The following is a 27992-nucleotide window of genomic DNA, read 5'->3' on the forward strand; positions in this document are numbered from 1 at the left end:
TTGTTCAGGTGTTGTTGGGCCCTGTTGGCCTGCAATAAACTTGGGACGTAACCCTAGCAGGAGTCTCTCTTCTTCATCACCGCCGTGGGGTTCAGCAGCACTTTGCCAACCCACGAAGCACTCTCCAAAGCCCGGCGGGGCCCAGCGGAGGGTGTTTCACTTGCCCCTCTCGCCCCATCGGAATGCTAGCCGGGGCAGATCTGGGGAGGGAGCGCGGCAGCCTGGTGCCCAATGTGGGGCCTCTCCACAGTGCCTGACCTCACGACAGAGGACCCTCAGAGTCTGAGAGACTCGTGGACTCGGACCTCTTTGGCCGTCAAGCTACCCCGGTGGGAGCAGACCTGCGTTTTAGCGGGTGGCGCTCCCGGGGATAGGACCAGCAGCTCCAGACAGCACCTCCGGAGTCGGCTTCCTCCTGCGGCGGTATCTGCCTCCGGGATTTTTTGTTTCTGCCCCGACTTCTCTGGACCATCTTTGGAGGTAAGTAAGGGGGCCCTTGGGGCTTAGCTTCCTGTCCTATTTGGGAATTTTCTTTCTCCCCGGGGTTTGGGGAAAAGATTCCTTTGCTGGGTGGGCTTTTCTTTCTCCCTTGGTTTTGGGGAAAGATCCCACATTCTCTTTTTCGCTTCCTTTCCCGGGGTGTGGGAAGCTTTCAGGACAACTCGGCTAAGCCGTCAGGGCAGTCTTCTGCTTTTTGTTCTTATTTTCCCGGTTGTGGATTTTGTGGCGCACTTTTCCATTTCTCAGCATGGGTGCTAAGCTGACTGCGCCTGAGAAGGGATTGTTTTCCCAAGTTGCGGGTATCCTTTGAGTTGGGGAAAAAACGTTTAAGAAATCTGATATCAAGAAGTTTGTCCGATGGCTGTCTCAGACTTTCCCTGAAATTTCGGCAAGCAAATTATATCAAGTCCCCTTTTGGGACCAAGTGGGAAGGGAGATTCTCCGACAGTCGGATCTTTCTCTTTCCAAATTTACACATTTGGCTCTCCAAATTAGAGACATTATTAAAAATAACTATGAAGGTCTGCCACAACCATCTGTGGACAAACCCACCCCTAGTTCTAACCCCAGTACTAAAAACCCTACCCCTCTTTCCTCTCCCTCTTTCCCAAGGTCGGGTATTCTCAGATGGGCATCCCGGCGAAGTCCGCAGGCAGATTCTGGCCCCTCTGTGAATTCCCTGGACCCCCGACAGGACAGTGCTGGCACTGTCCCGAATCTCCCTTGTACCCCTTCTTCCCCACAATATACCACCCCGTCCCGTAAAAATTCTGTTGGGTTTAAGCTACCCCAGTCACCTAAAAATCCCTTATCTCCTACTCCCTTAGCCCAGAATCCTCAAAATGGCTTCCCTTCTCCCTCCTTCACGAGGACACAAGATGGTGGGGACCGCATGGCTTTTCCCGCCACTTGTGCTTCTTCTTCCCATGATCCTTATCCCCCTTCCTCCCAAAACCCTTTCCAGACATCATCCAACCCTTTCTGTCCCCAAGACTTCTCCGCCCATCCCTCTTCTCCACCCCCAATCTCCTCCTCTAATGAATTATGCAACACCCCACCCCTCGGCTCCACCCCCGGGGAGGGGAGTCTCTAACACGCCACTCCCACTGCCACAGATTCCGCCTCTTCCGCCTCCTCCCTTGGTTCCCACGACCCAACTTCCGGTTCCCACGCTTTGAGTTCCGGGGGGGGGAGGGAGCGTGGGAACCCTGGCCTGCCCCATTCCCTGCCTGCCTTCTCGGCTGCACCGGTCACCTTTACCCCGTGACAGGGGGGTAGGCCCCTCGCACAATGGTCCCCCATCCCACAGCAAACAATAAAGGATCTCTGCAAGGCCCAAAAAGAATTTGGTCGAGAGAGTGAATTTTTTAGAGGTATGTTAAAAGCAACCCTCTCCTCAGCCGAATATGTTCCTGCTGACATCCGGACACTATTCTCATGCCTGATAACCCAAGCAGAGTTTTTAATTTGGGAGTCCGCGTGGAAGCGGGAAATTAGGGAGGTGTTGCCGGACCTTTGGGCTGATGCAGATATCTCAAGGGATGTGGACGGAGCAATTTTATCTGTGGATCATCCGTGCGGGGAAGGGGATTGGCAACTGGGGACCAAGCAGGCGGATAAAATCCCCAGAGAGGCCCTCCAGGTTAGCACTAGGACAGCAGAAAAGGCTTTCTTTAAGCTAAGGCCAAGCGGCCCGGCCATTAACTTTCTCTCTATAAAGCAGGAACCTTTTAAATAGTTTGTCACTTTTGTGGACCGTCTATGCACTGCTATAGAGGCTCAGGTTCCAGATGAAAGACTCAGGAGAGGAATGCTCACCGAGGTGGCCAGACAAAATGCGAATGATGCATGCCGGCAAGCGATCCTGAGTCTCCCACTAGATTCAGAGCCGACTCTCCAGAATATGCTGGACGTGTGTGCCCGAAAAGTGACGGTTCCAGCCAAGGATACACAAGGAACTCATCGGACACCATACAAGAGAGTTTCCTTTGCAGAGGCTGTAACACCTACAGCAACCCCTGTGCTGGAACGCCGTTCTGCCGGAGCACCCCCGAGGGGATCCCACCAAGAAAGGCCATGCAATCTCTGTAAACAGAGGGGACACTGGGCTTCGCATTGCCCACTGCGGGAGGACTTTTTAAAATTTCGCCAGCAGCAACAGAGGAGGAATGCATCAAATACAGGGGGAAAACAAAAAAACTAACAAGTCAGCGCAGTCCCTCCCTGCGCGAGGAAACAAATATGGTGGGACTTAAAACATCAAAGGAGGGGAGGGACAAGTGTTCGGAAAGCCCACCTGAGGACAAAACTTTCCATACCGAAGAAGGCACCTTACCGGACTTGACTATGGCTAACGAACCAGCCTATATGGGAGAGGATGTGGATTTTATTTCCAAAGCTTGGCTTGGTCGGGACCCCGACCATCCCAGGCCCATACTTAACACCCATTCTCATTTTTCCCCATATAGGTTGGCCCTGACCGAATCTCTCCATCTGAAGGACAGTCACTGGCGTCCCATCACCGTAGACACCGCGGACCCAGGAACCTGGAGGAACATCCATAGTAGGTACATCGTTCTTGGGGACACAAAGTTCACGCCACTCGACATCACAATCGCACCATGTCTAACAGCAAAAGACACTGAACAATTAGCATTGTGGTTGCACTGCTCCCATCCACCAGTCTTCCTTCCAAAGGGCCAAATCATCGCCCAGGCCATCCCAGTACCTGGGCCACCTGCACACCCAGAGGATCTATGGAAAAAATCAGCCAAAAAGAATTATCAGGTGTGCCAGGCACAAATTATAGGGAAGGAAAGGCCGAAGCTATCATGCTATATGTGGAAGGATGGGGAGCACAAACATCTTAATGGACTCCTAGACACAGGGGCAGACGTGACAGTCATTCCTGCATGGGACTGGCCGTCACGATGGGAATTGCAAAACGTGGCTGGGAGAATTCAAGGTGTAGGGGGTTCACAATTGGCTAAGCAATCTAAAAACATTGTAAAATTTGAGGGGCCAAACGGGCAATCGGCTTATTTATGCCCGTTTGTTTTGGACTATACGGAACCCTTGTGGGGGAGGGACCTAATGGTCCAGTGGGGGGTCACAATTGACATACCGACTCCCCAGGTTTTTTGGCAGCGGTCACTGAGTAGCATCCTACCCGGAAACTCAATTGGCTTACAGATGCACCAATCTGGGTAGAGCAGTGGCTGCTCAATAAGCAAAAATTAAAAGCGCTCCGGAAGCTCGTGGATGAGCAACTCGCCAAAGGGAATATCCAGGAAACAACATCTCCCTGGAATTCCCCAGTCTTTGTCCTCAAAAAACCGGGAAAGGAGGATGAGTGGCGGCTCTTGCATGACCTTCGTGCCATAAACAATGTCATCAAAGACATGGGCCCTCTCCAACCAGGGATGCCGTCCCCCACGATGTTGCCAGAAAATTGGGAATTGGCCGTGATTGATATAAAGAATTGTTTCTTTCAAATTCCCTTACACCCTGAGGACGCACCACGGTTTGCCTTCTCGGTTCCTTCCATCAACCGGGAAGCCCCAATGGAGAGATACCACTGGAGAGTTTTGCCACAAGGCATGAAGAACAGTCCTACTATCTGCCAGTGATACGTCTCTTCATTGCTGTCCCCTGTGCGTGCAGCCACCGAGGGCGTGATCATCCAGCACTATATGGATGATATCCTTATTTGTGCCCCCAACAGCGATCTACTTACACACGCGCTTGAACTGACAACCAATGTGTTGGTTGCTGTAGGGTTTGAGCTACGAAAAGATAAAATTCAACTGATGCCACCTTGGAAATATCTGGGTTTGGAAATAAACAAGCGGACCATTGTTCTGCAGAAATTGGCAATAAAAAATAGAATTTGAACTCTAGCTGACGTACAGCAGCTGTGTGGGTCTTTAAACTGGGTGAGACCCTGGTTAGGTATTACCAACAAAGACCTAGCCCTGCTTTTCAATTTATTAAAAGGGGGGGAAGAGCCCAGTTCTCCCAGGGAACTCACTCCAGAGGCCAAAGCTGCACTACAGAGGGTTCAGGAGGCAATGTCTGCCAGGCAGGCCCACAGATACGATCTGGGCCTGCCCTTCAGATTCATCATATTGGGCAGACTGCCACACCTCCATGGGGTGATCTTTCAATGGACAGACACCCTAGGGAAGGGCAAGGATCATGACAAAAGGGATCCACTCTCAGTCATAGAGTGGGTTTTCCTGAGTCACAGTAGATCCAAAAGAATGACACGGCCACAAGAGCTGGTGGCAGATTTAATCCACAAGGCAAGAGCGTGGATTCGGGAGCTGGTGGGGTGTGACTTTGAGTGCATCCACATTCCTCTGAAATCGGAATCGGGCCAGTTCACAAAGGCAATGTTGGAACACCTACTGCAAGAAAATGAATCATTGCAGTTTGCCCTGGACAGCTACACGGGCAAAATTTCAGTTTTGAGACCAGCCCACAAAATTTTCAATTCGGAAATCCAATTCACTTTGTCAACAAAACAAATTCAGAGTAAAAAACCCTTGAAGGCTCTGACAGTTTTTACAGACGCGTCCGGAGGGTCTCACAAGTCAGCTGTGACTTGGAAAGATCCTCAAACTCAGCGGTGGGAGGCAGATGTTGTTAAAGTGGAGGGTTCCCCTCAAATAGCTGAGTTGGCCGCAGTCATTAGGGACTTTGAGCGGTTCTCTGAACCCTTCAATCTGGTTATTGATTCGGCTTACGTAGCAGGTGTAGTGTCCAGAGCACAGGATGCAATCCTGCAAGGTGTTTCCAATGATGCTCTTAATAAGTTGCTCTCAAAATTAATCAAATTAGTCTCCCACCGAGAGCAACCGTTTTAGGTGATGCACATCAGGTCACACACCGATCTGCCGGGGTTCTTGGCCGAGGGCAATAGGCGTGCCGATTCCCTCGCTGCCGCCCCTGCCCAGATGGCGCCACTCCCCGACAAATTCCAGCAAGCCAAGATAAGCCATCAGCTCTACCACCAGAATGCGCCCGGCCTGGTGAGACAATTCCACCTCACCTGTGACCAGGCCCGGGCCATCGTGGCCACCTGCCCATCCTGTAAGTTGCTCCCATTACCATTGGTGAGAGCAGGGGCTAACCCTAGGGGTCTGAAGTCCTGCGAGGTATGGCAAATGGACGTTACTCACATCCATTCCTTCGGGAGGATGAAGTACGTCCATGTCTCTGTGGACATCTTCTCTGGGGCAGTTTTCGCCTCTGCCCACACAGGGGAGAAGACCAAGGATATAAAAAAACATCTAATACAGGCCTTCTCTATGCTGGGTGTCCCTAAATTAATTAAAACTGACAATGCCCCTGGGTATACCTCCAAGGAATTCGCAGGCTTCCTACAGCAATGGGTAATAGAACACAAAACTGGCATCGCCTATTCCCCATCAGGTCAAGCCATGGTGGAGCGGACTCACCAAAGCCTTAAAAGAATATTGAAGCAACAACAGCCTTCAGCAAAGACTGAGTCCCCCCAGGTTCAATTGGCGCGGGCCCTTTTTACAATCAACTTTTTAAACTGCTCCTTCGAGTGCCTGAATCCACCTATTACTAGGCATTTTAATAATCATGATTTGAGTAAGGTCAGGGAAAAGCTGCCAGTTCTCATTAAAGATCCTGAGACCTGGCGGCAGGAGGGACCCTATGATTTAGTCACCTGGGGATGGGGGTACGCTTGCGTATCCACGCCCTCAGGCCTGAGATGGGTTCCCTCCAAATTCGTCAGACCATATATCCCGGAAGTTCAGAAGAAAGAACCGGAAAGTCCTCAGGTCGGGCATGCTGCCCTCCGACGGCAGAGAAAGACACCCTTACCCAATTCTCCCTCTTCTCTCTCGACTCCTGTGGCTCTTTGTTCCCTTTTGAGTTAGACCTCCCCTATTCTGAATATTAATTTACGTTTCAGTTGTTTTTCAGAACACACTCCACCCCGAACTCACCCAAGATGCGAGCAACTTTGAGCCTCATCCTTCTCGGCATCACCATCGCCATAGGACCCCAGCTGGCATGGATTGTTCCTCAGCCCCCAACCAATGTATGGACCACACTGGCCAAATCCTTAAAGCAAGATCATTTATCAACCACCTCTGCTTCCAACCCCTTCCTATCCTGCCTCGTGGGGATCCTGTATCCTCTACAAAACCTTCCTTTTACCCTCCCTACAAATGCCTCTGCCCCATGCATAAAGAAAAAGATCCGTACCTTCGTCGTACATGCAGTAAAACAAGCAGATGAATGGAGGGCATGGGTTAAATCACTTCCCCGTATGGAGAAAGAGCCTGAAGAATGAGAATTACTTGGCTCCTCCCTTGCCTATACATGTATCCATTTTGTTGTCTCCTCCAATCCCTTTGCCCGGCCCAGGAGGGAAATCAAACAAACCATCCCCGAGTACCAAGCAAGAAACTGGTGTACAAGAGTCATACAAATTCCAGGTTTCTCTACCGCTGATAATAAACCCCATTCTCTCCCCAAAGGATCATTTTTAATTTGTGGCAATTGGGTTTGGGCAGGCATCCCCCCTCACCTGGTCGGAGGTCCATGCACATTTGGGCAGTTGAGCTTGTTTACTCCCAACAAAACACAAATAGCTCATTGGAAAACACTAAATCAGACAGGGCAATTGGCAAGGAAAAAAAGACACTGGACTCATGGATTGGGACGCAAATTGTAAGGATGAAGTAGTTCATTGGTCCAAGGCAAAAGGCGTTGTTACCACTGCTTTTCTACCCTGGATAGCAATCACCCAGGCATTCAATGAATTGTCAGGCCTTGAATGCTGGGTAGCTAAACAAGCCAATTATACATCAGCTGCCTTAAGTGACCTTCTAGCAGATGAAGAAGTAACGAGGCAGGCTACCCTTCAAAACGGTGCTGCCATAGATTTTCTCTTGCTCCTTCATGATCATAAATGTGAAGAATTTGCTGGCCTATGCTGCATGAACTTAAGTTTTAGGGCTGAGGACGTCCGTACCACCCTCGACAAGATGCAAACCATGATTCACCATCTCAAGAAAGAATCAGCAGGATGGCTGGGGTCACTATTTGAAGGATGGGGACTCTCTGGGTGGGTTTAATCTATTCTCCAGACAGGACTGATGTTGCTGTTGGGACTCATTATTTTCATCATCGGTTTCGGCATAGTGAAAAGCTTGATAATGAAAGCAATCAACTCTACCGTCAGCATCAACCATGCTGCACTAACTACACCTTATGAATTGGAGCCTTTCAACAAAGAAGGACCAAAAGAGGAAGACCCACAAGAAGAGGAAAGCATCTGGTTTTGAGATGAGCCCATGGACTATGAAACCCCCAGTTAAGAGACTTATTTCACCCTCCCTCCTTTCTTCTTTTTTTAAACAAAAAACAGGGAGATGTGGAGTTGTGTTATTGCAGGTTTTATTATGTAATGGTTTGTTCATATGTACCCCCATGTTCCACTTGGTTTGTCCCTAGTTTTGCTGCCTTACCCCATGTGTCAATCCTCCCCTAAGGTGTTTAGTCACTCCCTTGCCCCCTCCCAGGCGCCCTGTCAGTCACTCGGTATCCCCTCCCATACACCTAGAAGTTTCTATCCTGGGTGCCGGGTGATTGGACAGGGGCCTGGGGCCCCTCCTATGTCTATCCCTCATAGGTTCCCACATGCATCACCCCATACAAGAGCCACTCCCTATTTCACTCCTATTGGTCGACTGGTTCCCCTCCCTCTCAGTTTATAATCCACTGCAAGCACCTTGCAGGGGCTCTTGCTAGCAGGATTGTTCAGGTGTTGTTGGGCCCTGTTGGCCTGCAATAAACTTGGGACGTAACCCTAGCAGGAGTCTCTCTTCTTCATCACCGCCGTGGGGTTCAGCAGCACTTTGCCAACCCACGAAGCACTCTCCAAAGCCCGGCGGGGCCCAGCGGAGGGTGTTTCACTTGCCCCTCTCGCCCCATCGGAATGCTTGCCGGGGCAGATCTGGGGAGGGAGCACGGCAGAGAGTGAAGAGGGGCTGGCGGGGAGCCCGGGCATCACCTGGGCACTGCCCTGCGTGGGCGAGCTCTGGGTGGGCTCTGGTGCTTCCCACGTCCCCATCCTCCAGCCACGACCACGCCACGCTGGTGTGCGTGCGAGGGCTCATGTGTCCATTTGCCTCCTGTGTTTTCATTTTAGAAAGATCTGGAAGCCGGGACTCGCTTCCCACGGTGACCACCAGCCCCACACCCGCAGTCAGCCTGAAGTGAGCACAGGCTGTGGCAAAGCCCCCCTCCTCCCAGGGGATCTGGCCCTGGAGCAGGCAGAGGGGGATGAACCCTTGACACAGCCCTGAACAAACCCATTTTCAGATCAAAACTGCCCTCCTTCCCCAGCCTCACGGGTCACTGCTGCCACAGGGCTCTTGGGGATGTGTCTCACCTCTACCTGGCATGTGGGGACCCCAGGCACCTTCCCAGGACCCTGCAGGCACACTGAGGGGAGAGGCAGCAATTCTGCTGCATGACCTTCCTAGCAAGGGGAGGAAATGACCCCCGTGGAGCCCCATAAATCACGAGATTCTGTTCTGCAACACTGGGCGAATGAAACGCTGCTGAGATCCAAGGCCGTGTGTGCTTTGGCGTGGGGAGAGCTTTTCCAGCCACACCGGTGCCAAACACCTTCCAGTCTCCCCTCAGCCTGGAGAACCAGCTCCTCAGCTGTTTATCCTTCCCCTGGGCATCCTCACACTCTGCTCCAGCCCGGAGCCGGGTGTTGTGGCGCCCGTGTCTGTCCCACCCTGCGCCGGGGCCGGGGCAGCAGCTTGCCCGGAGCCGAGATTTCTGCTGGATGCTGCTCCTGTGCCAGCACCAGCCCTGGGCCTTGCGTCAGCCTCTTCCCCAGAAAGCTGCTGCAGAAAGATGCCCCGGTCAGCACTTTTGGAGGAGATTAGTATTCAGAGGGAAAAGCAGTGATTTAGTGCGGCCCAAGCACAACAAAGGCCGGGATTTACAGCTCCCGGAACCCGGCGCCACATTCCTGCAGCCCTTCTGCCTCTGCTATAAACGTGTAACAAAGGAGATGGAGCTTTATCCCAGCCTGAAGTTCTGTGGGACAAGGGCTCCGTTGTTGAACCTTGCATGGAGCGGGGTGGGGTCCCCAAGGTGGCTCAGGGATGGTCCCATCCCACTGCCCATCACGCTGCCCACCCTGCTTCTCCTCATGGTGCCCGCATGGTGCAGGCAGGGCCCAGGACAGCAGGGGTTTGGGGGAGCTGCGTGCCCCAGCTGCACACACCTGGCCCTGGCTCTGCTCGGCTGTGGGGGCTGCAGCTGGACCCCGGGGTCCTGTGACCCCACAGCTGGGTGGAACACGGGGGACAGAGGGCAGCTGAGGGGGCCAGGGGCAGCCGCGGCCCCCAGGCTAAGGGATTGCTCCCCACTCACCCACTGAGCTGTGCCTGCAGCCATGGGACCTGTGCCGAGGTGGAATGGCACAGGAGGTTCCTGCCACAGCTGGCACGGGGAAAAAGCCCAGCTCAGCACTGGCAGAGCAGCCACATCCTGGTCTGGGGCCAGGAGATTGTCCCGGCCTGCACAGTCCGAGGGCTTTAAAAGGAGAGAACGAGGAAGGCAAGGAATGGAGAAGACAAAGGATGACGTGAGAGCCAAACATGCTGGAGGCCAAGCACTCAGCAGCCGCTGATGCCCAACACACCCCACCCACTGAGGGGCTCCTGAGAGCACCTTCAGCTCCTCCACTGCCCTGGAGCCATTTCCCTGCTAAGCAGAGACCCTGGTGCTGGGCAGAGCAGGAGGGGCTGCAGGCACCCCCTGGGCAGGGTCCCAGCTGGGGGGTGCTCTGGTTCTGCAGGACCCCCCAGCACTGTGTGGGGCCTGAGGGGTGCTGAGGTCAGTTTTGGGGTGTGCCCATCTCCCAGATTGCCCACACGCAGAGGATGCCTTACCAGGAAGAGCAGAGAGGAGCTGAATCTTCCTGCTGGGCTCCAGCCATCAGCCTCTGTGGTTTCTGCTGGGTGCCAGCCAGGACAGCACCCCAGGGACCCTCCGTGCTGTGTCCCCATGGAATGCAGCAGGCACCCAGCTGCATGTGCCCCTTCCCCATCCCGGCAGGGAGCACCAGCAGCTCTGCTGCAGCTGCTCTGCTTATTATCATATTTAATTGCCCTCCTGGTAACCCCAGGAAATGAGCAGGAGACGGTGAGAGCTGCAGTTTGGGATGATGTAAACACCAACTCCAGCTCTCCCTGCGCCGCGCCAAGCCGGTCCCGGAGAGAGCAGTGATTTATGGAGCCCCCAGCCCTGCCCCCCTGCCTGGGCTGCGAGTTTAATCCAGGGCCGCAAATTCAACATAAATCACTTGATTAAAAGCTCTACTTAATTTAAAGGGGGTGGGGGTGGGCAGAGTGCAGCTGATCGATTTAATTTACACCGGGAAACAGCAACAGGCAGATGCATTTAAAAAGGCCGGTGATGCTGCAGCTGCCTCAGCTTAACCATTTAAGGGCTCCGGAGGGGCTGGCAGCCCCTCTCACCCCCTCCCTCCACGCACCGTCAGCCACCTCCCGCACTGCTGCCCAGGCCTCGTGGGGTGCAGGGCGCCAGAACGTTTTTATGGGGAGCGCTGGAGCCGTGAGAAACAGAATTCCCACAAAAGCAGCTGCCGTCACGGCTGCTCCCTGAGCGGCATCTTCCCAAAGTGCCTCCTGGCCGAGCTGGAGCACCCAGAGCCCCGCCAGCCCCCTCCCCATCGCCCCCCCCAGGGACGCGCCGTGGGCGGCCGAGTCGCGGTTAAAGTCTTTAATAATTACAAGAACTCCAGATTCATTACAGAAGAGTTTACAACAAATAATATTTCTTCATAGAAAGGCAAAATAAACTTTTCAAGTAACAGCGGCCCGGCTGCAGTGTCTCGGCACCGGCGGCAGGGAGGTTCCAGGTGGCCCCGGCCAGGGTGTGCCCCGTCCGTCCGTCCGTCCGTCCGCGCCGGTGCAGCGGAGCCGGGGCACCGGGACACGGGGAGCGCGGGCGGGCAGGGCTGGGCTGGGGCCGCTCCCCCGGTAAGGCACTGGAGCGCTGCCGGGGCGCGGGGGCTGCGCGGGGCTGGCCCCGAGCCGGCGGGAGCCCCCCGCTCCTCCCGGGCAGGGGGCAGCCCCTGCCTCCCCAGGGGCCGGGGCAAGGCCAGGCACGTAATGACAACGGATTCCCAAAAGGCATCGACACATTATTATTATTGTTTAATACAACCCCATATAAAACTGAAGCAGCAGCAGCAATTCTTATCGAGGGACCTAAACTGAAATAGGTTTAGAACATAATTTAAAAAAATAAAACCAGCAAAAATAGCAAAATATATGACTTTTTTTTTTTTTTATAGCAACTGATATCTACCAGCCACTAGTACCTTCCTACCAAACTGGTATATCTCTGGTAACAACCCTTTTTAAAAAGACATGTAAATATATATTCATATTTATACATATTTTTCGTTATGTACATGGGACTCTGGGTTTAGCACGGGTGGGTTTGGTGCCTCGGAGCAGTGCAGGGCTCCTGCCCTGGATGTGCTGGGCATGGCTCAGCAAAGCCCACAGGTGCTAGTCCTGTGGCCCGGGGGCATCCTGGGCAGAGACAGCTCTGGGCACACTGAGGGTCCCAGCACGCCAAGGCTCCTGGCACACCAGGAAGGCTCCAGGCACACCGGTGAGGCTCCAGGCACACCGGTGAGGCTCCCGGCACACCAGTGAGGCTCCCGGCACACCGGTGAGGCTCCAGGCACACCGGTGAGGCTCCTGGCACACCGGTGAGGCTCCCGGCACAGCGGTGAGGCTCCAGGCACACCGGTGAGGCTCCCGGCACACCAGGGAGGCTCCCGGCACACCAGGGAGGCTCCCGGCACACCAGGGAGGCTCCCGGCACACCGGTGAGGCTCCCGGCACACCGGTGAGGCTCCCAGCACGCCAAGGCTCCCAGAGTGCCAAGGCTCCCCCTTGTGCAGCCCAGGAGCTGCTCCTGGCTCACCAGGTTCTCCAAGTGGCAGACCAGCCCGGCTCTCTGTGCCCAACCAGGATGTGCCAAACCGGGATGCCTGGCTGTCTCTTTGGCCATGCATTGCCCACAGGAGAGGATTTCAGCTCAGCCAAGTGGGAATACTCCAGCACAGAATTCATGGAAAAGAGGTTTAAAAACAAAAGGAGGAAGCGCCATGAGAACCCCAGAGCCAAACCCTTTGGGCAGTGGAGAGCTGACACGAGCGGCAGGAGAAGCTGGCAGGAGGTGGGTGGTTTTGGTTAGGTGAGATGCTACGGATGTCTCTGAACCCTTTCTGCAACAGCTCAGCACAACCAGGCTGTGCAGGCAGCGTCCACGGGCACGGCACAGCGTGGCACGGCACGGCACCTTGGCAGTGCCACCCTCAGTGTCGCTTCAGTCCACCATTGCTGTGCTGAGGGGGGAACTTGGGAAGGCATGGCTCGTCTGGGAGCGGGTCGTGGGAGAACACAGAGTCCTCTCCTGAGGAGCAGGTGGAGCTGCGCGTGTCCGGGAAGCCGGGCGAATACTGATCCAGCGGCATGGACAGGTCCAGGTACTCCTGTGTGGATATTCTCAGTTCAGTCAGAGAGAAAGAGAAAGATTTCTGCCAGGATAAGCCTGGAAAAAAGTCCAAGAGGAATGTAGACAATTTATTATCTTACTTTCTGTTCACATTGTTTATAGATATGTTCTGCCACACTAACCTAAGTCCAGTGCACCAATCAGGTGAAATGTTTTTACTTTAAGACCAATGGAATTAATGTTCACGATGTTCTCTATATAAAGAGAGAAGTGCTTTTGCATAAATGCTCATTTTGCCTTCTGAAATCGTGCGAGTCATTTCGCCCGTCCCTGGCTCAACAGCGTCGCTCCTGAGAGGGACAGACCCCAGGGCCGGGCTCAGGAGGGGACTGGGCAGCCCCCAGGGAGTGCCTCACCCAGCTGCCACCTGTGCCACCTCTCCTACCTGGTTGGAGGTCATGGCCACGATCCTGTCCAGGTCTTCCACCAGCTGCTTGAAGGTGGGTCTCTGGGAAGGGACGGCGTGCCAGCAATCCCTCATCATCATGTACCTGTGAGGGCGGGGCAGGCAGGGCTCAGCACGGGGCAGGCAGTTGGGGACCCCCACCCACAGGAGCAGAGAAGCACCAGGAACGTGTGCCCAGTGTCCCTGTGCCAGGCTGGACACACAGCCAGTGGAAGCACTGGGAACGTGTGCCCAGTGTTCCTGTGCCAGGCTGGACACACAGCCAGTGGAAGCACTGGGAACGTGTGCCCAGTGTCCCTGTGCCAGGCTGGACACACAGCCAGTGAAGGTGCTGCTCCAGGAGTTGGGGGCAATCCCCCAATCCCCCGTGTGCAAGGAGGGGAAACCCTTCTGCCTGCCCTCACGATCGAGGGAGGAGCATGCACGCAGTCCCGGCTGCTCCCTGTGCTGGGGTCATCCTGGGATTCCCTCCTGTCCAGGGAGATGCTGATTATTGCAAATCTGGTTAGCTGATGGTTTTTCAGGGCTGGGAACTGCTGGGACTGTAACTCCAAACATCTGCCTGCCACCCTCCATGCCCCAGCCCACGTTCTGCACCCAGCAATAGCATTCAGAGATTTCAAACCCCTCCTTCCCCATCCCAGCACTGCACTCACAGCTCGTTGGTGCAGTTGCTGGGCTTGTCCATCCTGTGACCCTCCTTCAGCAGCTTGAAGAGCTCCTCAACGGGCACACCGGGGTAGGGTGAGCCACCCAGCGTGAAAATTTCCCACAGCAGCACCCCGAAGGACCACCTGCGAACACAGGGCAGATGCTGGGGCACCGGCTCTGGGGCACTGACACCCCACTGGGCTCCAGTTTGTGTACGGTGAGAGACTGGATTGCTGAGAGGAACAACCATCCACAGCTTCGATTCACTTTGCAGGGTAAATGAGTCCCAGCACCAAACACAATTTGGATTCAAAATGTTTGGTTGACTGACACCAATTGTAACTTCATTAAATCAAGGTAAATCCCATTCGTGCATCTCCCCAGCAGGCCCTACTCACACGTCACTCTGGTGGGTGTAGATTCGGTCAAAGAGAGCCTCGGGGGCCATCCACTTCACTGGCAGGCGACCCTGGAACACAAAACCCACAATGGCTTCGTGAGGGAGCCTGGGGCAGGGGCGAGCCCTGCGTGCGTGTGGCATTCCCAACACAGACTGGAGCCTCCCCACCCTGCAGAATCCCACCCCACACACCACTCACATTTGTTGTCTTCTTGTAGTAATCGATGTGGTGGATGTCACGGGCCAGCCCAAAGTCAGCGATCTTCATCACGTTGTCCTCGGTCACCAGCACGTTCCTGGCCGCCAGGTCCCTGTGGATGCACTGACCGAGCACGGCGCCGTCAGCGCTGGACGCTTCCCCAGGGTGGGACAGCTGCTGGGCTCCCCGTCCCACCACAGCCTCCTGGAGCTCCTCACCTTCTTGGAGGCCAAGTACTCCATGCCCCGTGCCACCTGGTAGGCACAGGAGACCAGATCCTTGAAGGAGAGCTGCTCCTCGGGGACGCGGCTGGGGTTGTAGCAGTACTCCATGCCTGGGGGCCGCCGCGCCTGCAGGTACTCCCGGAGGTTGCCCTTGCTGGCATATTCCACGATCACATAGAGGGGTCCTAAGGGGATGGTGGCATGAGAGGCTGGAACCTGGAGCAGGGTGCCAGGCCAGCCCCTCCCAGCACACAGCAGCTGGAGGGGTGGCAGAGGGAACACCTCCTCCCCACTCATGCACCCTCACCATCCTGCGTGCAGGCTCCCAGCAGGTTGATGATGTTCTTGTGCTTGCCAATCATCTTCATCATCTCCATCTCAGAGATGAGGTCAGACAAGTCCTTCTCTGTGGCATCGGCTAAAGTGGAGGAGGCAGCACTTAGGGGGTGCCAGGCTGGGTTGCACAGCGCAGACCCCAGCCAGGGCTGTGGCATCATGCAGGGACCACCCTTCTTGCCGCCACTTACACTTGAGCATCTTCACCGCCACCTTGGTCACACGGTTGGGCTTGTCCTTGTCAAGGCCGATGGCTTCTGCCAGCACCACCTGGCCGAAGCACCCTTCTCCCAGGGGCTTGCCCAGGATCAGCCTGGAGGGAGAAGACCCCAATGCAGGGGAGCGGGTTGGTCCCAGCATCAGCAGCACCCTCCTGACCCAGCTGCCAGGGTGGGCTCACCTGTCCCGGGGCAGCTCCCAGCGCGGGTCCTCGGGGAGCTCGTACTCGGAGACGCCGGCCAGCATGGGGGTGCCGCTGGAGGAGAGGCGCGAGGGCCGCACCAGCATCACGCCCGAGTTCATGGAGGAGCTGGAGTCGGCCGACACCTGCAGTGGGGCCGTGGGTTACCTTCATGCAGTGCCCGGGCCACGGCTGGCTGCCCCCGGGGGGGAGACGGTGATGGGAGCCTTTGCACCCACCCCTGCCTGCAGCCCCCTGCCCACAGCCCTGCCTGCAGCCCCTCCTCACAGCCCCTGCCTGCAGCCCCTGTTCACAGCCCCTGCCTGCAGCCCCTGCTCACAGCCCCTGCTGCAGCCCCTGCTCACAGTCCCCTGCTCACAGCCCTGCCTGCAGCCCCTGCCTGCAGCCCCTCCTCACAGCCCCTGCTCACAGCCCCTGCCTGCATCCCCTGCCCACAGCCCTGCCTGCAGCCCCTGCTCACAGCCCCTGCCTGCAACCCCTGCCTGCAGCCCCCTGCTCACAGCCCCTGCTGCAGCCCCTCCTCACAGCCCCTGCTGCAGCCCCTGCTCACAGCCCCCTGCTCACAGCCCCTGCCTGCAGCCCCTCCTCACAGCCCCTGCTCACAGCCCTGCCTGCATCCCCTGCTAACAGCCCCTGCCTGCAGCCCCTGCTGCAGCCCCTCCTCACAGCCCCTGCTCACAGCCCCTGCCTGCATCCCCTGCCCACAGCCCCTGCTGCAGCCCCTGCCTGCAACCCCTGCCTGCATCCCCTGCCCACAGCCCCTGCCTGCATCCCCTGCCCACAGCCCCTGCTGCAGCCCCTGCTCACAGCCCCTGCCTGCAGCCCCTGTTCACAGCCCTGCCTGCAGCCCCTGTTCACAGCCCCTGCTGCAGCCCCTGCTCACAGCCCCTGCCTGCAACCCCTGCCTGCAGCCCCCTGCTCACAGCCCCTGCCTGCAGCCCGTCCCCAGCCCTGCCTGCAGCCCCTGCTCACAGCCCCTGCCTGCAACCCCTGCCTGCAGCCCCCTGCTCACAGCCCCTGCTCACAGCCCCTGCCTGCAGCCCCCTGCTCACAGCCCCTGCTCACAGCCCCTGCCTGCAGCCCCTGTCCCCAGCCCTGCCTGCAGCCCGTCCCCAGCCCTGCCTGCAGCCCCTGTTCACAGCCCCTGCCTGCAGTCCCTGTCCCCAACCCTGCTCACAGCCCCTGCTGCAGCCCCTCCTCACAGCCCCTGCTGCAGCCCCCTGCTCACAGTCCCCTGCCCACCCGGCAGTGCTGCTCCTCTCTGGAACTGTTAATTAGTCTCCATCATGCAGTAGCTCAAAATGCACAGCCTGGGAGCTCTCCCATCTCTTCAGTTTGTCCCACACTCTGTTCACACCTTAAAACTGTTGTAAATCCTCCTGGCTCTCCTCGTGAGCCCCGCCAAGGGGGGACGAGGGGGTGCAGCACAGCCCCCCCACTCTGCTGACCGTGCTGCCATTGGAGGCACGGCCAGGACAGTGCCCACCCCTTGTGCCACCGCTGGGGACCGGCTGCAGGGGGTGGCACGTGCAGCAGGGTGGGTCATCCCATTCCTCCCCCGCGACGTGCCCTGGGAAAGCTGGGCTCCAGGAGAGGCAGTAGGTGCAAACAAACCCCCTCTCTACTTTCTGTTACCTGTCTGCGCAGGGGGATGCTCTTGGCCAGCTTGTGCACGGCCAGCTGGCTGTTGAAGTCCGTCTTCTTGGTGGTGCTCTTCAGCTTGTAGATGATGATGGTCACCACCATGCAGGAGATGAGGAAGGCTCCTATGCAGTAGATGATGATCTCCAGGTAGATGGGAGACGTCATCATGGCTGGGGTGTCCTCAATAGCTGGGTCGGCGTGAACAGGGTGTTTGTTAGCACCTGCCAGGCCCCAGGGAGTGGCACTGGGGAGCCCCTGGCTCATCCCCAGGCTCAGTGGGGACATCAGTGCAGCAGGGACTGGGGGCTGCCCACCCACCCTTGCAGGGAAGGCATTGTCCCCAGCTCATCATCCCCACAGCCAAGCAATGCCTTTGCCACCTCTGCAGGTGGCCCAGGGTGGGATGGGGTCAGCTGGGACAGGCATGAAGTGGGAGGACAGGGCCTAAGCCATCCCACAGGGATGTGGCACCACGGGCACCTCTGGGGACAGCTTTCTGTCCCAGCTGCTGTGCTCTGCCCACACATGGGAGCTGCAGGTCCTCAGGATGTGGGGTCACCCCCTGCATGATGGAATGGGGTGTCTGGCCGTGCCTGGGGCTGTGGGAGCCCAGGCCTTACTTATTAATAATATTAATTACAGTAATTACCGGGGAGAGCTTGGAGCAGAGCAGCCAGTGGCACTCCAGTGGCAAGGACCTGCCTGGGCTGGTGGGAGAAGGGACCCACAGACCCTGCCTTGGTGGCTGAGGAGTGCTGGAGCCTTGAACACCTCAGAGCCTGCAGCCACATGCCATGGTCCATGGTGAATCTGGCAGGACGGGGCTGCCACTGCACCTTGTGCACCCCCAGCCTGACACCCCCAAAGAGCAGAGCCTCAGAGAGAGGTGTAAGAGGGAGCTGAAGATTCCTGCCCCACCTCTGAGCACACCCGGCTGACAAAGCAGTGGCTGATAACTGGGAAAGTTTTGGCTGGAAAGCAATGAGCACACAGCACCCCAAAACTTTCCCACAGCTGTTATCAGGCTTTGGTCCGTGCATTGATACTGAGCAGCAGCATCAATGGGGACGGGGCAGCCATCCCCCCAGGGCAAGCACACACACCCCGGACAGTCCCGCAGCGCAGGGCAAGGCCAGGCCCTGGCAGGAGGGAGGGCAGCACTGCCAGCACCCCCAAACCCCCCTGGTCCCCTGGGCAGGCAGCGCTGGCCTGGCCTGGCCTGGCCCGGGGGTGCAGCACTGTCCTGCTCCGGCGGAGCGAGCCCTGGTTAAGTTCCCCAGGTATGCATTGCCTGGGCCAGGGAGAGAGCGGGGGCAGACCCCAGCTGGGGTGGAGGGGGGCACAGAGCTGGGGACGCTGCCCCATCTGCAGGGCAGCACCCACGCTGACCCGGGGGACAGGGGCCGGGAAGTGCTCTCTCCCGGACCACAATGCATACATTGGAAAGGAGGGAGGAAAGGAAGAGGAGTATATACCTTCGAGAACTGTCAACCATGCAGAGTGATGGGAGATCCCAATAGAATTACCCGCCAAACATGTATACTCCCCAGCATCCTCAAATGAGACATTCCTTAAGTGAAGGACTTCCATTTCTTTGTCTGTCGTGTTAACGCCAGCCGTCTGGAAGGAAAAGTGGAAGCAAAAAACGGAGAAGCAAACGACATGAGATCATCTGGGAGGAGGCCAGAGAGGAGGGAGAGCCCAGTCTCATTTGCCAGACCCCCGGGGAGCAGACATAGACCACTGGAGACCTGCTAGAGAGACCCCCTCGGGATGACCACTCATCCCGGTGGACCGAGGGAGATGCTGTTAAAACCCTCCACCAAACGGAGTGTCCTGCCCATCCGAGCATGCTGGCGATGGGCTGCATGGAGAAATCACCCGGGCAGAGCCGGCCGGCTGGCTCGCTGACACAGGGAGGCACCAGGACAGGGATGGGAGGACAGAGACAGGACAGGGACGAGAGGATGGTGGCAGGAGGGCAGCACAGACAGGGGATACAGCACCATGCCAGTGTGGGGCGCCTGGACTGGCCTGATGGCAGCACCTTCAGACCCGGGTTCACTGGTGCCAGACCCAGCAGGCAGCTGGGCTGCTCTGGTGTCTGCCTGATGGGGAGGGCAGGACAGGACACACAGCGGAACACGAGACACCAGCACACAGCAGAGACACTGGGACACACACAGAGCACAGCGCCCAGCCGGCCCTGCCGGGTATTTTTCCATGGTTGTTGCACCAGAAACAGCAGAAACCAGAGAGCCCAGAGTTTTGTCTTCCACCGCCAGGCATTCTTCAGGTTACCTGTGGCCAGGGGCCTGGTGACTGTGAGCCACGCAGACTGGTTGGCCTCGCCAATATAATTGGAAACCTTACAAACATACTCCCCGCTCTCCGCCTCTGTCACATTATACAGGGTCAGCACCTCCGCATCAGAGCTATTAATCCCCGAGTGCTGGAACAGACCAACAACATGGAGTCACACGGATGTGCTCAGGGACCGAGTGCCGTGGCTGGCATCGGCTCTGCCAGCGTGGGTGGGAGGGACAGGGCTGCACACAGGGGCCAGAGGAGGAAGGAGCAGGCAGGAATGGGGCTGTAACCCTGCTCCCCCCTGCTTCCCAGAGGTCAGGAGCACAGCTGGGATGGCTGCATGGAATCACAGAATGGCTTGGAAGGGATCTTTAAAGGCCACAGCCCACCTCCTGCCACAGCTGGGCCAGCGTACCCACTGAGTGGCACTGCTGGGGTGCAGAGGGAGCTGCTGTCACTGGGACCATCCAGGGCTGAGCTCCCGGCTCCAGCTGTGCTCGCTGCCCGGGACAGCCCACCCAGCCCTGCGCTGTGTGCCCTCAGGGTCCAAAGGCAACACACAGCTGGCACACACAGCCCTCCCTGCTCCCTGCCCAGCAGGCTGGTGGTGGCTCTGCACTCCAGCTGCCCTGAGGCCAGTGGTCCCTAGCCCCAGGTGACTCTTCTGGCCCATCCAGGTGGCTGCCTGTGCCCTGCTCCTGCCCCAGGCACAGGGAAGCTGAGCCGTGGCTGGGAACACCCAGCATGTGGCTTTACCTTCAGGATCTGCACGTAGGGCAGGTTGTCGGGGCCGATCTTGCTGCCATTCACCTCAATGTGCTTCAGCCACTGGATGTGGGGCTGAGGGTCGCTGTAGACCTTGCAGACAAACTCCACGTTGCTGCCCAGGGCCACTGTCTTGTTGGCAGGCAGCCCTGCCTGCAGGATGGGCCGGTGCGGGGAGCGCTCTGCGGGACCAGGAGACGGGGCACCTTACAACGGGGCTGGGGGCGCCTGCTGCCCACCCGGGTGCACCCTGCAGCCCTCCATGCCCAGAACCCCTGGCTGAGGTGGGCACCAATGCACCCGACGCAGCGTTAGTGTCCCCTTGCCCAGGAGCCTGCCTGCAGTAGGGTGACAGCATCCAGGATGGGGGACAGGTGAAACCCCGGTGTGGGGGGACAGGGACATCGGCACCTATTGGGCAGGGTCAGAGGTCAAACAAACCTATGGAGGGCCCTGGCCATAAACAAAGTGGCTGCCACTGTGGTGAGTCAGCATTAACAAACCCCTTTGTTCACCTCGCTGACTGTTCCCTTCAGTTTGCTCAGTGTAATCAAATTAAATCACATTTTTAATGGTTCATTTACTGGCATTTAGAGCAGCTCCACATGTGGAACTGCTCAGACCAGCCTTCCCAGCTGGGAATTATGGCTAATAAGGTGATTAGGAAAAGTTTCTGTCCGGTCTATGAAATTATTTTCACCACAATTAAAACCCACCAGAACAGGGTGGGGTGAACCTCTTGTTGTGCTGCAGACATGGGATGGGAGGCTGCCCTGGGAATGGTGGGCAAGCCCCTTCCCTGGGAGCACAACCCACCCACCCTACAGGGCACAGCACCCGCTGCTGCTTGGGAAGGCTGAGGGGGAGGAGGGTGCAGGGGAGCCCCCAGCCCGAGCTTCTCACCCACGACGTCCAGCTGGTAGGTGTGGTTGATGCTGCCGTACTTGTTCTCCACGATGCAGGTGTAGTTGCCCTTATCAGATGGCACCACCGAATCCATGATGATGCTCCAGGTTGCCTGGCGGACCTGGGGGCACGAGGAGGACAGAGCCAGTTACGTGCAGCACACACAAGCCCCAGGCCCTGCTCATGTCAGAGCTGGTTCAACCCCTGGCACGGGCAAGACATAAATCTCCCTTTGAGGTCACCTTTCTCCTTCCCTGGGAGCTGTAATTGCTCCCAGCTGTCCCAGGAGGGACAGGAGCCACGCAGCCAGCTGTGCTGAGCAGCAGATGTTGTTGGCCGAGCGTGATGGGCTCGCCTGGTGTGGGGACACCGTCCCTGGTGGCCCCCGTGAGTGCAGGAGCAGACCAGCATTGCTCCTCCTGCAAGAGGGCTTCCCTGGCTGGCCCAAGGGCTCAGACCCCACTGCTCCCCACGGCCAGTGGGCCCCGTGCTGGGCAGTGGGCAGCTGCAGCCTGCTGTCCTGCACCACTGTGGGTGCTGCTGACCCCGTGCATCTCCTCTGGGAAAGTCCCAGTGGTTCTGCTGGGACGAGCACTGCCCAGGTCCCTCTGGCCACGGGGCACCAGGGGGTTCTCCAAAAGCCAGCCCTGTCACTACCAGCTCCAGCTGTGGCTCCTCATGTCAAACCCTCCTTAAGCCCAGCTGGAAACTGGTTATTTCCACAGTCCTGCATTCCACTGTTGGCTAGCCGGGCCACTGTGCTGTCACCAGCTGGCAGCCACAGCACTGCCAGCAGCCTCGCTCCTCCCCAGCCACGAGCCCATGTCCTGGGCTGAGCCTGTGTCCCTCCAGGACACACTGCACAGAGTGACGTGGCCGCATTCCTGCTGCTGTCCCAGGCTCCTGGCAGGAGCCCTGGCATGCAGGGCCACGGCTGGAGCTGCTTGTGACTTGTGGCATGGGACTCAGTGGTGATGGTGGCCCCACAGCCCCCTGGCTGGGCTGGTTCAGGGCTCCCAGCCTGGGAAACACTGAGGGCTCTGCAGCCCTGCTCCCAAAAACAGAGAGATGGCAAAGGGGACAGTGCTGCCTTCTGGCTGGTCATCCCCTCCCTTGGGGAGAAAAGGAACCTGGGGATGCTGGTCTGGAGCTGTGAGAAGCAGCACCGAGCTCCTCCCCAGCTCAGGGAGCTCCTCCCCAGCTCAGGGAGCCACTGTGGGCCCCAAAGACGGGCTGGAGTAGCCCAAGTGCTGGAGCACCTCACCAACCACTGCTGGGCACCGAGGGGCTCCTCCAGCCCAGGGGATGCCCAGACCCCTCTCCTTGCCTGGGCCCTGTCCTCGGTGGGGGGATTAGGCGGCCGAGCCAGGCTGGCTCCTTGGCACAAGCCCCCTCCCCAGGGCTGAGCTGGGACAAGCACCAGAAGCAGGTCACTGCTGTAGGGCCGCTCCCAAACTGCAATGCCAGAGGGGCCCATCCGCCCTGCTGGGGTGGGGGCGTGGTGCCTGTCCAGCCCAGAGCCCCATCCCAGTCCTGCCCCTCCCCAGGAGCCCCCCAGGCCCGCACAGAGCCGGGGGCTGCTCCCCCGTGCCCCACCCCTCCCTGTACCTTGTAGCTCCCGGGGCTGCTCCCCCGTGCCCCCCTGTACCCTGTAGCCCCCGGGGCTGCTCCCCTGTGCCCATCCCTGTACCTTGTAGCTCCCGGGGCTGCTCTCCTGTGCCCATCCCTGTACCTTGTAGCTCCCGGGGCTGCTCCCCTGTGCCCATCCCTGTACCTTGTAGCCCCCGGGGCTGCTCCCCCGTGTCCCCCTGTACCTTGTAGCCCCCGATGCGGTGGTCAGGTTTGAACTCTTTGCCGTTCTTCAGCCAGCGCAGGGTGGGGTTGGGTGTCCCACTCGATGGACATTTGAATTTCACTGTTTTGGCAGCGGGGACAGCATGGAGCTTCTTCTCCATCTTCTCAGGATAGGTCCAGTAGGGAGCGATGGCCTCTGGGGAGCAGAGGGAGGGCTCAGCATGGCCAAACCCAGCAGCCTCCTGCTCCTGCAGTAACCCAAGGATGCCCAGGGCAGGGCTGAGACAGGAACCAGGAGAGATGCCAGCATCAGGGAGGGGAGCCCTGGGACACCGGGCACTACCCACGAGCCACAGCAGCCCTTTCCCCGTGGGGTGGATGCTCAGCTGCAGCAGTGGTGACCCCAATGCAGCCGTGCTGGCACAGCCCCCTGCTCCAACCCAGCTGCTCCCACTGCACCCAGCCCTGCTCTGCCCCCCGTGCCCTCGCCACTGCCGGGTGCCCTGGGCTGCCAGGTGACCTGGGCTGCTTGCCCCATCCCTGGGTGATGCTTGTGTGTGCCCAGCCTCCCCCTGCCTGGCCACAGGGCAGCACCAAGGGCAAACCCAGCCCGCACGTACGGTTCGGCTTGGTGTTATCTGCTTCCTTCTCCTCTGACGAGGAATCATCTTCATCATCATCATCCTCTGCAGAGGGGAGAGCATCTGTAACAGAAGCAACAGCCCTGCTGAGTACCAGTGTGAGGGGACCTTTGTGCTGGCGGGGCCGGAGCACAGTGGGTGGGTGGTGGGGCTGTGCCCAGTGAGGTGGCAGAGCAGGGCAGTGCTGGTGCCCGGCAGGGGCGTGGGGATCCAGTTAAATACTCCACATGATCCCCAGCACAGCCAGGGTGGCAGAGCCCACCATCCAGTGCCTGCAGCCATGGATATCGTGAAGAGATTTGCTGTCAGAGGTAACCTCGGAGCTCCTTACCCCACGTCCAGCGCCACCAACACCCCTGGGGTGGCAGCCGAGACCCAGGGTGAGCACAGACATGTCCCTCAAGCATTTCCCCCTCTCCAGCCTCACACTCCATCAGCACCACTGCAGAACATAGCTCCCACCCAGCACGTGCCCCTTCTGGGGCGGCCCTGCAGCCTCCTGCCCCCTCAGATAAATGTGAGATGATTTCTGGCAGCTCCTCCCTGCACTGCAGTGGCCAGGAAGCCATGGCACCACCTGGAAACTCTTCCGGGCACCCGCAAGGTGCAGGTCGGCCCCCAACTCACCACGTGTGGCCAGCGCGTGTGCAGGGGTGTGTGGGGTGTGCAGAGGTGTGCAGGGATGTACAGGGGTGTGCAGGGATGCACAGGGATGCACAGAGGTGTGCAGGGATGCACAGTTATGCAGGGATGCACAGGTGTGTGCAGGGATGCACAGGGATACACAGGCGTGTGCAGGGATGCACAGGTGTGCAGGGATGCACAAGGGTGTACAGGGGTGTGCAGGGATGCACAGGGGTGTGCATGGATGCACAGAGTTGTGCAGGGATGTACAGGGATGCACAGGGGTGTACAGGGGTGTGCAGGGATGCACAGGGGTGTACAGGGGTATGCAGGGATGCACAGAGATACACAGGGGTGTGCAGAGATGCACAGGGGTGTACAGGGGTGTGCAGGGATGCACAGGGGTGTACAGGGGTATGCAGGGATGCACAGAGATACACAGGGGTGTGCAGGGATGCACAGGGGTGTACAGGGGTGTGCAGGGATGCACAGGGGTGTACATGGGTATGCAGGGATGCACAGGGATGCACAGGGATGCACAGAGGTGTGCAGGGATGCACAGGGGTGTACAGGGGTGTGCAAGGATGCACAGAGATACACAGGGGTGTGCAGAGATGCACAGGGATGCGCAGGGATGCACAGGGGTGCACAGGGATACACACGGGTGTGCAGGGATGCACAGAGGTGTGCAGGGATGCACAGGGGTGCACAGGGATGCACACGGGTGTGCAGGGATGCACAGAGGTGCGCAGGGATGCACAGGGGTGCACAGGGGTGTGCAGAGATGCACAGGGGCGTGCAGGGATGTACAGGGGTGTGCAGAGATGCACAGGGATGCACAGGGATGCACAGCTGTGCAGGGATGCACAGAGGCAGCCTCTCCTCGCTTCGCAGCCCGGCCCCGCGGCTGCCCCGTCCCTGCGCAGCCGGGCCACTACGAACCTGAGACGTTCACGGAGAAGTAGGTGGTCTCGCTCCCCGAGGGGCTGTTGGTCATGCAGGCGTAGAGCCCCGAGTCCTTGGGCACCACGCCCCTGACCTCTACCTCGTCCCCGGTGATGCGCGTGCGGTTGTTCTCGGCCAGCTGGACGCCATTGTGCACCCAGTTGATGCTCTGGACGTCGTCCCGCAGCCGGCAGCGCAGGTGGAGGAGCCCCCCGGGGTGCGCTGAGTGCGACTCCACTTTGATTTTTGCTTTGGGCAGAGCTGGAGGAGTTAGGGGAGAGGAGAAGAGAAAAAAAAGGAGAGAAGGAATAGAGACCACAGGAAAACCATGCTGCTGCTGCTGCTGCTGCTGCTGCTGCGGCCTGGTTAATGAGGCAACATGCACTGCTGGGCTATTTCCCATTGCTGGGATATTCCCACTGCTGGGCTATTCCCACTGCTGGGATGCTCCCACTGCTGGGATATTCCCAATGCTGGGCTATTCCCACTGCTGGGATATTCCCAATGCTGGGTTATTCCCACTGCTGGGATATTCTCACTGCTGGGATATTCCCACTGCTGGAGTGCTCCCACTGCTGGGATATTCCCACTGCTGGGATGCTCCCACTGCTGGGCTATTCTCACTGCTGGAGTGCTCCCACTGCTGGGACGTTCTCACTGCTGGGACATTTCCACTGCTGGGACATTCTCACTGCTGGGACATTCCCACTGCTGGGATATTTCTCTGCAGGGATTTTCCCGCTGTGGCACCAGGGACCCCAGCACTCAGGGGACAGAGCCCATGGCAGCGGCAGCAGCAGAGCAGAGAGGCAGAGGCAGAGGCTGCGAGCACCCCAAGCAGCACCAAGTGCTTCCTTCTGCAGCAGGACCTGCTCGGTGCCCGGGCAGCTCCCAAGGCCTCGCCCTTCTTGGCGCTTATGGAGCGTGACAGGGCAGGGGCTTCCCAACAGGGAGAAACAGGCAACAGTGACAAGGCAGAGTCGCTGCATGGCAGGATCCAGCCTCGCCCAGAAGCATCCCAGATCCCTGCACGGCTCTGCCACCTCGCAGGGCTCCCAGGATCCCTACCACCACAAGCGGGCAGCCAGCAAAGCAGGCCAGGGTCCCCGTGCCACCAGGACCCCACCCTGGTTAGAACAGGGCATGGCAGGGGTGAAAGGGCAGGACAGCAGGCAGGCAGCGAGGGGGACAGGTCAGCCCAGGGAGCTCTGGCCAGACCACGCCGGCCACGGCGTTCCCATCCACAGCATTCCCAGGCAGGGGAGCTGAGCTCCCCGAGGTGACACTTGTGTGAGCAGCACAAAGATCCTTTCTCTCCATCCTGCTGTGACACGACCTCATCTCTCCCAGCCCTGAAGTGCCCAGGGCTCTGTCCTCAAGTCCTGCCCTCCATGGTGGGTGGCGCATGAGCAGCTCTCCTGGTCCCAGGCTTGGGGAAGATGCTGGGTTTTAAATAATCTCTTCAATTCCACAGCCCAAGGAAGGGTCCAGGCTGCTACAGCTCTGCAGAGGCTCCCTGTGATGATGTGGGTGAATGCAGTGTGATCATCATCCTAGGCTGAGCTCTACAGGCTGGTGGGCACAGCTCCAGAGCCCAGCTCTTCAGGCACCCCTTAACCTCTGCCTCCTCCCTGGTTGTGTCCGGTTATTCTTGGCCAGCTGGATTCCATTGGGATGTCGTGGGAGCAGCATGAAGGGGCACAGGGCACTGCTGCAGATGCTCCTCTCAGGGGCTGGAAAATCCCAATAAATGCAGCAGAACCAGCCGGGAGATGTTCAAGCTTCAGCTGGTCTATAGCTCCAGGGCTGAGCCCCCCAGGAATTTTGAGTGCCCAAGGAGCCAGACAAGAACAGCCTCTGCTCCCTGCTCTGCACATGTGCCTGGAGCAGCCACAGAGCAGCTCACCTTGGGCCAGTGCCTGCAGGCAGCACGGGGCCAGGACCAGCAGCGAGGCCTCGCTCCTCCCTGCTCCCAACAGCCACTCTGTACAGCCAAAAATGAAACCTCGGCTCTCCAGAACTCTGATTCACCGCACCGTGACCTGCACTTCACTTTCTGGCCACTTCTCTTTGCCTTGGACTGATGAGAATCTTCATGGGAAAAACATTCATGAGCAGCTCCAGAATTTCTCCTCTTTCTTTTGCTCAGCACTTGAAGGAAAACACTGGGATGGGGCTGCATTCCCTTTCCTCAGTTGCTGTAGTACCAACGCCAGGGCTCCAGTTCATCCGTCAGAAGTTACAAAACATTTTAATGTGGAAGGGGAAAACCAATGGGAGCCTCTTTGGTGGTGGGGAAGGGTCTTGCTTTGCAATCCTGTTTTCCCCTGATTTTCTCCCACAGGACAGGCACTTCTCACAGCTCTAATTTGTGTTCCAGGTGATTAGTCACAGGCTTCTCCGAAGGCTCACAAAGCAGCAGTGACATCCCAGCCTGTCCCTCAAACCCCCGGGGCTGGGTAAAACTGCATCCTCCTGCCCATCCTGCCCTCTTCACACAGAGCAAGGCCAGCAGGCAACAAACAGCCATGAAAACCCAAACCAGCACGAGTCCAGTGCTGCAGCCACATCTGCTCTTATCTGGCTCCCAGC

The 27992-nt window shown here is 58.1% G+C and overlaps 1 protein-coding gene across 3 annotated transcripts in view; it reads right to left on the minus strand.

Moving 5' to 3' along the window:
• Nucleotides 1-11304: 11304 nt before the first annotated feature.
• Nucleotides 11305-27992, minus strand: part of FGFR1 (fibroblast growth factor receptor 1) — a 29017-nt gene continuing 12329 nt past the window's right edge. Inside the window, exons 3-18 of one of the 3 annotated variants that reach the window (XM_077789262.1) lie at nucleotides 25398-25661; nucleotides 23811-23894; nucleotides 23211-23386; nucleotides 21394-21517; nucleotides 20482-20672; nucleotides 18891-19035; nucleotides 17400-17603; nucleotides 15751-15895; nucleotides 15542-15663; nucleotides 15322-15432; nucleotides 15009-15199; nucleotides 14791-14913; nucleotides 14590-14660; nucleotides 14197-14334; nucleotides 13520-13625; nucleotides 11305-13111 (exon numbers count right to left, since the gene is read on the minus strand). In XM_077789262.1, coding sequence (XP_077645388.1) covers nucleotides 12935-13111; nucleotides 13520-13625; nucleotides 14197-14334; nucleotides 14590-14660; nucleotides 14791-14913; nucleotides 15009-15199; nucleotides 15322-15432; nucleotides 15542-15663; nucleotides 15751-15895; nucleotides 17400-17603; nucleotides 18891-19035; nucleotides 20482-20672; nucleotides 21394-21517; nucleotides 23211-23386; nucleotides 23811-23894; nucleotides 25398-25661 — 2372 coding nt within the window. In that variant the 3' untranslated portion in view covers nucleotides 11305-12934. Of the gene's footprint in view, nucleotides 13171-13519; nucleotides 13626-14196; nucleotides 14335-14589; nucleotides 14661-14790; nucleotides 14914-15008; nucleotides 15200-15321; nucleotides 15433-15541; nucleotides 15664-15750; nucleotides 15897-17399; nucleotides 17604-18890; nucleotides 19036-20481; nucleotides 20673-21393; nucleotides 21518-23210; nucleotides 23387-23810; nucleotides 23895-25397; nucleotides 25662-27992 lie in introns of all 3 variants that reach the window. The other 2 variants (XM_021535885.3, XM_077789261.1) reach the window with 2 other exon arrangements.

Source organism: Lonchura striata, chromosome 32 (assembly GCF_046129695.1).
Source record: "Lonchura striata isolate bLonStr1 chromosome 32, bLonStr1.mat, whole genome shotgun sequence".
NCBI lineage: Eukaryota > Metazoa > Chordata > Aves > Passeriformes > Estrildidae > Lonchura > Lonchura striata.